This window comes from Physella acuta, unplaced genomic scaffold (genome assembly GCF_028476545.2).
Source record: "Physella acuta isolate Inbredline_101_S28 unplaced genomic scaffold, ASM2847654v3 ptg000943l, whole genome shotgun sequence".
NCBI lineage: Eukaryota > Metazoa > Mollusca > Gastropoda > Physidae > Physella > Physella acuta.
The window spans coordinates 33,287-45,777 of NW_026732460.1; the positions used below are offsets into that span (position 1 = coordinate 33,287).

Sequence of the window (12,491 nt, forward strand, 5' to 3'; positions counted from 1 at the left end):
CAAGGTGACAACACGGAGCAAACTACATACCACCATGCGTTCCCAAATCCTAAACTGTAACCCGAGCAAAGTTTTTTAAAGCACTTCTTCAGGAGGGTGGGGGAAAGAAGTGTGTGTGTGTGGGGGGGGGGGGGGGCACCCTCAGTTGCTTTATTGTGTTGACACTTGACAAAGTTACGCCACTGTATCTAACCCTGACCAAGACAATAAATTAACCCCTTAATGCCTGAATTATGTTCCAAGCGTGTAAAAAAACAAATTTAACTTAACACTGAACCTAACCTCGACCTCACCTAACTGCTATCCCAGAAGAGTTCATCTCATGCATCTGCCCTCCTCCTTCCCCCCCCCCCCCCACCCACCCCTGCTCCCGACGCACAAGACATTTTATAGAAAATATATACTTATATACTTTTGCTGTGTCCGCCCCCCCCCCTTCCGACCCCCGGAAAATTGTGTTCGACTCCCCCCCCCCCCCCCCCCCCCCCCCAAAAAAAATGTCTGAATCACTCCCTAAAACCGATTCATTATGCCAATGGCTGGATAAGAACCTATAGAAAACGAACTATATCTATCTGCCCATTGATTACTTGACAGGGTTGTCAACAACGCCACCCAGCCCTGTGAGGGCGGGATCAGCGGTGAGTGCACGGACAACGCGCAGTGTGTGGGCGGGGCTTGTGCCTGCGACCTGAACTACTACAACCGCCAGGGCAAGTGTCAGCCACTGATCAACGCGAGCAAGCCGTGCGAGGGCGTGGCCGGGGAGTGCGTGAGTGACGCGGCATGCAGGGACGGGAAGTGCCAGTGTAATGTCGGCTTCTACCCAAAGGCTGGGCTGTGCCAGGTGAGATAGAGGGAAATGGCGTCTCTAGGTGGGGTGGCACCTGGTGCTGTCAACCCCCCCTATCTACAGTGACGCTACTGTTAAGTAGTGTTGTTTGACCATTGGCTATGAAATTGGCTTTAGTAAGCCCTAGTCTAGATCTACTAGATCTATAATAGATGGGTTATAGGCCCACATGATATTGAGATTGGTTTGATTATACTGCTAGCCTGCGTGCGTAGAGTGTGGGCTTGTGAACATAGGGCGCACCTGAGTTCATTCAGCTCTGATGGGTACCTGTCTCAATTAAGGAAAGTAAAGTCGGCTGAGTATAGAACAGACTGAACAGACCAAACTATCACCAAGGTGGGTTTTTCTCGTTTTTCTAATATTTACTGTTTAAATCTTGCAGACACTGATCAATGCAACACAGCCGTGCGACAACACACCTGGCGAGTGTGTTCAGCACGCCTCGTGTGTAGCCGGGGCGTGCGCCTGTGCGGCGGGCTACTACAACAAGAACGGCCAGTGTAACGTGCTGGTCAACTCGACACAGCCGTGTGACGGCACGCCGGGCGAGTGTGTCGCTAACGCTAAGTGTGACGGGAAGGTAACGCCCACTATTCTCTGTCAAAAATAAAATGTCAATCTATAAGTGATAAAACACAATAAAACATTTTGTATTGATCAGGGTTATCGCGGAATTTTTCTCCGTGGGGGGGGGGGGCAGAGGCGTAGCGAGGGGGGGGGGGACATATGTCCCCGGGCGCCGACCTTAGGGGGGGGGGCGCCAAATTGAAAGTTTGAGGGGGGGGGGTGCAAATGAAAACTTCAAGGGGGGGTACAAATCGAAAGTTTGAGGGGCGGGGGGGGGTGCAAATGAAAAGTTCGAGGGGGGGTGCAAATCGAAAGTTTGTCCCCGGGCGCCGGGAAGGGTCGCTACGCCTCTGGGGGGGGGGGGGTGTAGTTTCACTTGAAACCTCATGAGCAGGTCGGGGTCAAACGGTGGATACGGTATATCCTACATTAGGTTTAATGTAAAGGTCAGGTTAGGGTTAACAAAGTTTCATATCTTTTTTCAGTTATCTTCTTTAGTGGCGGGGGTTAACTTTTTTTTACGGGGCTAATCTGGACAAGATCCCCATTGTCTATATAAGTTATATATTTTTTCTGTTTTGTCCGGAGAGAAATGTCTGAAAGAAACACTGCTCCTTACCACGCCCAGCTACCCGATAAACATATCAACATAGTGAAACACCACCCTTTTGGCTATTTCTGCACGCTCTCTAATGTAGTTTCTTTTTTTAGACTACATTATATTTTTTTTAAAAGGTGTACCTTATACCAACAGCACTTAATGAACAGATCCCACCTAGTGATTACATTTCTTCTCACAAGGTTTGCTCATGTCTAGAGGGCTACTACGCTAAGCAGGGCAAGTGCGAAGTACTTCGGAAAGTCCCGGAGAGTTGCGAAAATATCGCAGGAGAATGCGTGGAATCGGCGTCTTGTGTTAATGGGAAATGTCAATGTGATGAAGGGTTTTTTGTCAAAGATGGGGTTTGTTTACAGAAGAAAAATGCCACAGGTAATAAATAGATGCTACACAATTTATAAAAAAAATAAACAACAAATCATACTGAAAAAAATACGTAAGGCCTAAAGTTAGCAAAAAATTAGGATTTAAAAAAAAAAGGAAACGTTAAAGACACTTCGAATTTCTGTTTAAGATAGCCAATTCAATAAGCACTATTTTAATACCACTTTAATTGATCACCCGTCTAAGTGGTCATCCATAAATGACGTCACGCTTTTTTGACGATTTTTACCTCCCCCCCCCTCCTCTCCGTCACACGTCGTCACAAAAAGCCACCCCCCCTAAAATGACGTCACACCTCAACCTACAACCCCCCTCAAAATTGCAGTTGAATTTTTTTTAAACATCGATATTTTTCCAAAATCTTGTCTAAACTATTACAATTTATTAAAACAGCTATCTAAAACGCGAAATAACGTCTAAAATTCGTTTTCTAACATTGCTTTTTTATAATGCAAAAATGTGACGTCGCAACATCTGAACCCCCCCCCCCCCCCCCCCCCCCCTCATCAAACATCGTCACAAAATTACGGACCCCCCTCCCCCCTACGAGTGTGACGTCATTTATGAATGACCCCCTAAATCAGACATATACCTATAATAAACAATTCATAACGTGTGCGTTTTAATTCAATTCAAGCTTTGTTGTTTTAATAGAGAAATGCCAAAACATTCCTGGGGAATGTGTCAACTTTGCATCATGCCAAGCTGGCGTCTGCACCTGCAACAACGGGTACTACTCAAGGTTGGGGATATGCCAGGAAAAGATAAATGCGACACAACTTTGTGAAGATTTGCCTCTAGAGTGCACAGAATTCGCCACTTGTGTGAATGGAAGATGTCGCTGTGACGAAGGGTACTATGCTAAATTTGGTACCTGCAAAGTCACAATCCCAAGCAAAAATACTTGCGAAGGAATTCCAGGTAAACTAATAATACGAATACTACACTAATAGATCTAGATCGAGATTCTACTGTGCAATGGTTTTTAAAAACACCAATCCTTAACATACTATATCTAGATCTAGATCTAGACTACTATTTTTTAAAAATCTGGCCACGGGTATTCTTTATTGTTTGGTGGCTGCTATTTAACTATAGATCTATTTAGAATCTTGAAGTATTTATTTTAAAATAGTCACTTTTTATTCTATTCTAAGTTGATATTAAATTTGGTGGTCTATTCTACGTTGATTCAAACAGGTGAATGTACAACTAATGCCCTGTGTGAGAGTGGTATTTGTGTTTGTAACAATGGATATTATCCCAAGGCTGGCAAATGTGAACAGAAAATCAGGTCAGAATTCACGTCTTAACTCTTACTCTTCTTAAGTCGTCTTACTCACTCTTTACTGTCTTTACTTTACTCCTAACTCTTAAGTCAGTCTTAAGTTAACTTGAAAGAGTTAAGACACGACTAGACTTGACTATTGACAAGAGTTAAGGGTAGATCTAAAATCTAACCTATTAAATTTCTAAAATAAATAAGTAAGATCTTGTAAAAATATTTTTTTTTATTTAATGCTTAGGCTCGCTTAGGTAATGAATATTTATTATTTAATAATTAATAAAAATACCTGGCTTTATCTTTACTAGAATCTAGATCTAGTATTCTAGTCATTACTGCATGGTATTAATTAAATGCTTAAAGCTTAATTAAGATTTTATGATTCATTAAGTGCATTATTGCATAAGTCCAAACACATTAATTTATATTTTAGATTCTAAAGATATTGAGTCTGAATTAGTTATTCTATAATAAATCTATAATAAATCTAAAATTAATTTGCATAATAACACTTCTAATTAATACTCTTAATTGAATTATGCTGTTAAATCTTCACAGAGCCAAATCTCCATGTGAAAACATTTCTGAGGAATGTGTCACAAATGCAGAGTGTGTATCAGGGAAATGTGAGTGTGTTAAAGGCTACTTCCCCAAGGATGGCTACTGCAGTGGGCTAATCAACGCCACACAGCCTTGTGAGGAGGCATTGGGAGGCTGTGTGGCCAATGCTAAGTGCATCAACTCGCTGTGTTCCTGTATTGATGACTACTACGCTAAACTTGGCCAGTGTCTTCCAGTCATACCTGCTAAAGTTAGTCTTATTTTATATTTGATGTGTTAAACAAGAACTAACAAAGTTGTTTATGTGCATTTATTCACTTTTAAAACAACATTTTATAAAAATAATATTAGTCTAATTAGCTAAAAAGAAAGAAATTAACATAAGTGTATTAATAAATTTGCCACAGATACATATTTTTAAAAGCCTAGAAATTTTAAATGCATTTTACATTTGATTCTTAATTAAGTTTTAATAATTATTATGTTGTGTTTTAAAAATGGTCTATCTAAGTTTACACATTTTACTTATAGACGAAAAGTGTGTTGACTATATAGTAATACTTACATTAAATATCAAATCAAATAATAAACAATAATTATTTTACTGTTGTTTATGGCTGTTATTTCATGTCAGTCCTAAATATCAGCTATGTGTTTATTAATCAAACAGTCCAAGTTACGGCAGAGTTTATGTTTTGCTACGTATTGATATTATAATTGCCAGGACCAATGTGAGGGTATACCAGGGGAGTGTACTGACTACGCCAACTGCAGCGGTGGATCCTGTGTCTGTGTCCCCGGCTACTACGCCAAGCAAGGACTGTGTAAGGAAAACATCAACGCCACACTCCCCTGTGAGGGGATTAGTGGGGAGTGTGTCACCCATGCAGCCTGTGTGGGGGCCGCATGCATCTGTAATGAGGGCTACTATGCAAGAAAAGGACTCTGTGAGAAGAAAATTAACTCGTCGTCTAAATGTGAAGGGGTTCCTAACGAGTGTGTTGACCATGCTGTGTGCGATGTCAAAGGCACAATGCTGTGTTCATGTGTTGAGAACTACTATGCTAAAAATGGAACGTGTCAGAAGAATATCAACGCAAGCAAGCCTTGCGAGGGCTTGCCGAACGAGTGCGTCAAGAATGCAAATTGTGAAAAAGGGGTATGTGAATGTGAATACAGTTATTACAATCGTTTAGGGCTGTGTAAAGTTCTGCTTAACGCTACATCACCATGTGAGGGCATTCTTGGTGAGTGTGTCAGTTTCGCTTCCTGCATAGGGGACATCTGTCTGTGTGATGACAACTACTTCGCTAAACTTGGACAGTGTTACGTTATAAAGAATTCTACAGAACCTTGTGAAGGATACGCTAATGAATGCACAAAAAACGCAGGATGTGTTGCTGGTAAATGTATTTGTAATGAAGGTTTCTATGATAAATATGGGAGGTGCGAAGGTCTGAAGAACGCAACAGAGCCGTGTGAGAATATAACAGGAGAGTGTACCAAACATGCTCAATGTATTAATGGAATCTGTGAATGCTTAGACGGATTTTTCCCTAAAAATGGAACTTGTCAGGTAGTGAAGAAAGCAGAGGAGACATGTGATGGTGGAGTTACAGGGGAGTGTGTGCCCAACTCTAAGTGCTTGAAAGGAAGTTGTTTGTGTGACCCTGGCTACTACGCTAAACTTGGTTCATGTAATGTTCTTATAAAAGCTCAGAACCCTTGTGAGGGGATTCCCAATGAGTGTACACAGTTCGCTGAGTGCGTGATGGGGAAGTGTACATGTGTAGACTGGTTCTATTCTAAAGAAGGAGATTGTAACCCGTTAATAAACGCAACAAACAATTGTGAATACACCCCTGGGGAGTGTGTCAGTAATGCTACTTGTATCGACAACTCCTGTCTATGTGATAAAGGCTACTACGCAAAAGACGGGCTTTGCTTCACACATATCCCTGCTCTAAAGCCATGCGACTTTACCCCCAATGAGTGTGTGGAGAATGCGGACTGCGACCCAGACATTTTGATGTGTAGGTGTGGTATTGATTTTTACGATCAAAACGGAACTTGTTTTGCCTTGAAAAATGTGACAGATACTTGTATGGAAACACGTCAGTGTATCCCCAACTCACATTGTGAGGGAGGGGTGTGTGTCTGTGATAACGGCTACTATGAGATGAATAACGTGTGCCACATGCTGGTCAATGCTACCCTGCCGTGTACACTGACCAAGCAGTGTGTGAACCACAGCACGTGTAAGTCGGGTGTGTGCTCCTGTGACCTGGGATACTTCCCTAAAGATGGACAGTGCCATGTGTGGCGCAATGCCTCAGATTCCTGCGACTCTCGTGGTCAGTGTGTGCCAAATGCTGAATGTGAGGAAACCAATGGAGGTAACCCTTTCTTCCCTGTTGATATTTATTTTGTATGTTTCTTGTCAAATGCTGAATGTGAGGAAACCTTAAAAGTAATCTACAAAGTCTTAGTTCAGATGTAGTAATGTGAGTGTGGTACATAACCTATGTGTAATATATTAATGTATAAATGTATGAGTATTTGTGTGCATATATGTGTGTGTATAATATATTTAAAATAATACTTGATTGATGACGGTTACTATAGTCTTTATATACAATTTTATAATGTAGGAATCTGTATGTGTGTGATTCATGTGTGTAATATATATATATATATATATATATATATATATATATATATATATATATATATATATGTTATGATAAAAAGATGATGTCCACTATAATTTCATAACTAATTGTCATGATGCAGGAATGTGTATGTGCTTTGATGGCTACTACAACCTGAAAGGCAGCTGCTTGCCTGTGTTGAATGCCACAGTCAATTGCAGTGAACTGGACACATGTGTGGACAATGCTGTGTGCCACTGGAACACTACAGGTACTTGTCCTACAACACTTAGATCCTTGAAACTGATGAAAACAATCTCAGTTCAATTCCATAGTAGCAGATTTAAGAATTTTCTAACCATTTGCTTATTTTAAAAATATTTATAGCTTAAAACTGCAGTAAGTAAGTAAAGTTCCCTTTCAAACCTGACGGTCTACGGGGCAAGTGAAGTAGAATTCACTTGTTTTTGTGACCTCTATTATAAAGGGATAGTGTGGTCAGCACTATGCCCAGCCACCTTTACTTTCCCTAACGTGAGTTAGGTACTCATCAGAGCTGGGTGGACTCAGGGACGGTCTGCTGACTTGGACCCGGTCTCCAACTTGAGACTAACGGGTCAGCAGTCCAGCTCTCTACCCACTCCGTCCCAACAACTGCAATAATTCTCACTTTTTTGGGGTCACCAATTCCTCACCATATCTCTGTTAGATATTTCCCTGATGAATTTTTATAGAACAATTGGTAAAATAAAGTTTGGTGTGCTTTATAATTGTATTAGCTCTTTAAAACTTACAGTCAAACAGATATTCTGAAACAGAAATATAACAAAAACATTGTACACCTATAGGTTTTTAGAACTATTGGACAATATATCGTGGTTAATATAATATTTTTGTTATAATATTTTTAAAGTTATCCCACTTACTGCATATATTCTAACTACTCTTCCCAGGAAAATGTGAATGTCTACATGACTTCTATGTTGATGATGGTCTCTGTAAGAAAAGGATTGTCCCCAAAGATAAATGCACAGGTCTGATGTTGTTAGCTTTACTGATGATTTCCTATCTTAACTTTCTCTTTAGTTCTTCTACCTTTTTGTGTTGGCTGTTCATCAACATTTCAATAACATAAATATTTCACAGTGATACTGCTAGTATTTGATTAAAAATATAACCAATTGTATTGTAGGTATCGGGCAGTGTATTGATAATGCTGAATGTACATCAACATTTCAATAACATAAATATTTCACAGTGATACTGCTAGTATTTGATTAAAAATATAACCAATTGTATTGTAGGTATCGGGCAGTGTATTGAAAATGCTGAATGTACATTAACATTTCAATAACATAAATATTTCACAGTGATACTGCTAGTATTTGATTAAAAATATAACCAATTGTATTGTAGGTATCGGGCAGTGTATTGATAATGCTGAATGTACATCAACATTTCAATAACATAAATATTTCACAGTGATACTGCTAGATTTTAATTATAACCAATTGTATTGTAGGTATCGGGCAGTGTATTGATAATGCTGAATGTACATCAACATTTCATTAACATAAATATTTCACAGTGATACTGCTAGATTTTAATTATAACCAATTGTATTGTAGGTATCGGGCAGTGTATTGATAATGCTGAATGTACATCACCTGTGCCAACGGGCATCTGTCAGTGCAATGAAGGTTAGATTATCTTTTTACTTTTTTCCCACCAAGATGGAATATTCAATGAACTTAAATTCTCTAATACATTAGTGCACTTCTGTTTGACAAGACTGTTTTGAAAAACTGTTATCTACCTGATCAATTTACCACAAAAATTTTTTTTAATCGTAGGATATTTGGTGAAGAACTCATGTTTGATCCACGGATCAATGCCTCACACAAATATTTGTAGCCATAGGATATTTTTGTAAAGAACCCCCATTGCGGTCTATACCTAACATATTTATAACCTCATGATATTTTTTGAAGAATTCCCATTGTGGTCTATGCATAACATATATTTAAAACCCCAGGATATTTTGTGAAGAATTCCCATTGTGGTCTATGCATAACATATTTAAAACCCCAGGATATTTTGTGAAGAATTCCCATTGTGGTCTATGCATAACATATTTAAAACCCCAGGATATTTTGTGAAGAATTCCCATTGTGGTCTATGCATAACATATTTAAAACCCCAGGATATTTTGTGAAGAATTCCCATTGTGGTCTATGCATAACATATTTAAAACCCCAGGATATTTTGTGAAGAATTCCCATTGTGGTCTATGCATAACATATTTAAAACCCCAGGATATTTTGTGAAGAATTCCCATTGTGGTCTATGCATAACATATTTAAAACCCCAGGATATTTTGTGAAGAATTCCCTTTGTGGTCTATATCTTACACATATTTTAAACCCCAGGATATTTTGTGAAGAATTCCCTGTGAAATTCACTGATCAACACCTAACACACATATTTTAAAACCTCAGGATATTTTGTGAAGAATTCCCATTGTGGTCTATATCTTACACATATTTTAAACCCCAGGATATTTTGTGAAGAATTCCCTGTGTAATCCACAGATCAACTTGTAACAAACCTTTTAAACCCCAGGATATTTTGTGAAGAATTCCCTGTGTAATTCACTGATCAACTTGTAACAAACATATTTTAACACTAGGATATTTTGTGAAGAATTCCCTGTGTAATCCACTTATCAACACCTAACACATATATTTTAACACTAGGATATTTTGTGAAGAATTCTCTGTGTAATCCACTTATCAACACCTAACACATATATTTTAACACTAGGATATTTTGTGAAGAATTCTCTGTGTAATCCACTGATCCATTTGTGACAAACATTTTTTTTTAAACCTCAGGATATTTTGTGAAGAATTCCCATTGTGGTCTATATCTTACACATATTTTAAACCCCAGGATATTTTGTGAAGAATTCCCTGTGTAATCCACTGATCAACGCCACCCAGCCATGTGGGGGTCCAGGGGAGTGTGTGCCCCATGCCCTGTGTAACAATGCCACTGCCAAATGTGAGTGCTTCAGGGGATACTATACAGAAAGTGTGAGTAGAATTATTTAAATAATTATTTAACTACTAACTGGATGTGAGTATAATTATCTAACAACTCGCTGTGTGTGAGTAGAATTATCTAACTACTCACTGGATGTGAGTATAATTATCTAACTACTCACTGGATGTGAGTATAATTATCTAACAACTAGCTGTGTGTGAGTATAATTATCTAACAACTAGCTGTGTGTGAGTATAATTATCTAACAACTAGCTGTGTGTGAGTATAATTATCTAACAACTAGCTGTGTGTGAGTATAATTATCTAACAACTAGCTGTGTGTGAGTAGAATTATCTAACTACTCACTGGGTGTGAGTAGAATTATCTAACTACTAGCTGTGTGTGAGTATAATTATCTAACTACTAACTGGGTGTGAGTAGAATTATTTAACTACTAGCTGTGTGATTACAATTATCTAATTTCTAGCAGAATGTGAGTATCATTATTTAACTACTCACTGGGTGTGAGTATAATTATCTAATTACTAACTGGGTGTGAGTAGAATTATCTAACTACTAACTGTGTGTGAGTATAATTATCTAACTACTAATTGGGTGTGAGTATAATTATCTATGGGTGTGAGTATAATTATCTAACTACTAACTGGGTGTGAGTAGAATTATCTAACTACTAACTGAGTGTGAGTATAATTATCTAACTACTAGCAAAGTGTGAGTATAATTATCTAACTACTAGCAAAGTGTGAGTATAATTATCTAACTATTAACTGGGTGTGAGTATAATAATTTAACTACTAGCTGTGTGTGAGTATAATTATTTAACTACTAACTGGGTGTGAGTATAATTATTTAACTACTAACTGGGTGTGAGTACAATTATCTACAATTAACTATAAGGAGACAACATTTTAGTTGTGTATTTGTGTGATAATTAGTAGACCAAAAATAAAAAATTGTACTAAAAAATTGTAACAGATTGAATATTCAAATTTCACACTGAAGCAATACAGTTTGTGGGTGGGTAAGACTTGATTTAAGTTTTTTTTTTAACTAGCAAAATATTCTTCTTGTTGGTTGTGGCTATGTGAAGAATACAATTGTATTGAATGCAGGGCCTGTGCCACATATTGAAGAAAGTAGATGAGCCTTGTCAGAGAGATGAGCAGTGTGTGAAAAGTGCTGAATGTGTCCCAGCCAAAGATGGCTTCTGCCAGTGTGTGGATGGGTACTATGACGAGGCAGGGAACTGTTTCAAGTGGAAGGTGCCAGGTCAAGGCTGTCTAGGTAAGTCATCATACACACCTGTCAATTGACATCATTCGTTATTCTACTACAATTTTCTATATATATTATTTACCAATGAGTTGGTAGAAATCTCATTTAACTCTTGTACTAGTCAATAAGCATGAAACTTGTGTTCTGATATCTGATTGTGTGTTCTAGCATACCACCAGTGTGTACCTAACTCAAACTGTAGCGCCACCATTGGAGGGTTGTGTACCTGTGATCCTGGGTACTTTGCCTCCAACAACACCTGTGAGAAGTTGAGGAAAGAGGGAGAGACGTGCAGTGCTACAGGTAACATTACCATTGTATGAGGGTTACATTAATACCGGCCGTGTTACCTGTGAAAATCTTTTTTACTCTGCATTCTTCTTTGTAACTTAACAGTAAGTACTGTATGCCAACTGCCATCTGGTGCCAGTCTTGCTGTGGCTTGGCAGCTTGTTTGTCTCAACGCCCCCCACCCACGCCAGTTAGAGTGTAAACTCCAAGTGCGTGTTGGGGTCGGACAAAAACTAGCATCCTGTTTGGCCAGTCTAACAGTTGACCAAAAGTCCAGCTACTTTATTTCATTAAAAAGAAAAACTGGTACAGAAACTGAAACAGAAAGTAATCTAACTGGTGAAAGGGGCGAAAGAGATTTCTGTGGCACCCTTAAGTGTACTGGGCTCAAAAGTGAAAAGATGATGATCGTGTGCTAACATAGCATGACCAGTTGACTCCTACTTCAACCTTCATTTATTTCTGGATGGGCTTCCATAGCCTATGTTCACACAAGAACATTTTCTAGGCAACAATTGTTTGATTTCGGAGTTTACTCTCCTAGATGGGCTTGTGCCTGCACTAATGTGCCGCATCTGATCTGGGGGATCTGAAACAAAACTTGGGACATTCAAGATAGCAAATATGCACTCTCTCACCCCTGTTAATCTTTTAAAATAGTATTATTGCACTTGTAATTAAATGTAATCAACAATAAAAAAACAAAAGCTGTTAAGGGCTGAAACATTCATGAAGTTTAAGTAACAATGCATACCATTGGCAAATGTTGTTGCTTTTTGAACTGGATTCAGATTTTATTTCTACCTTTACAGAACAGTGTATACTAAATGCTGTGTGTAATAAAGGGAAATGTAGCTGTGAGGATGAATATTTCCCATTGAAGTAAGTTCTTTAAACATGTCACTTTTTATTCTTATTTACATGTCCAGTCTCTT

The 12,491-nt window shown here is 38.6% G+C and overlaps 1 protein-coding gene across 1 annotated transcript in view; it reads left to right on the plus strand.

Annotated features, from left to right (window-relative positions):
• Window positions 1-12,491, plus strand: part of LOC131953732 (uncharacterized) — a 73,764-nt gene that overhangs the window by 31,425 nt on the left and 29,848 nt on the right. Inside the window, exons 18-34 of the mRNA XM_059317065.1 lie at window positions 598-847; window positions 1,239-1,436; window positions 2,225-2,414; window positions 3,081-3,347; window positions 3,627-3,720; window positions 4,270-4,522; window positions 4,997-6,668; window positions 7,066-7,194; window positions 7,877-7,957; window positions 8,116-8,145; window positions 8,228-8,257; window positions 8,340-8,369; window positions 8,552-8,623; window positions 9,876-10,018; window positions 11,103-11,274; window positions 11,434-11,568; window positions 12,369-12,438. Coding sequence (XP_059173048.1) covers window positions 598-847; window positions 1,239-1,436; window positions 2,225-2,414; window positions 3,081-3,347; window positions 3,627-3,720; window positions 4,270-4,522; window positions 4,997-6,668; window positions 7,066-7,194; window positions 7,877-7,957; window positions 8,116-8,145; window positions 8,228-8,257; window positions 8,340-8,369; window positions 8,552-8,623; window positions 9,876-10,018; window positions 11,103-11,274; window positions 11,434-11,568; window positions 12,369-12,438 — 3,816 coding nt within the window. The remainder of the gene's footprint in view (window positions 1-597; window positions 848-1,238; window positions 1,437-2,224; window positions 2,415-3,080; window positions 3,348-3,626; window positions 3,721-4,269; window positions 4,523-4,996; window positions 6,669-7,065; window positions 7,195-7,876; window positions 7,958-8,115; window positions 8,146-8,227; window positions 8,258-8,339; window positions 8,370-8,551; window positions 8,624-9,875; window positions 10,019-11,102; window positions 11,275-11,433; window positions 11,569-12,368; window positions 12,439-12,491) is intronic.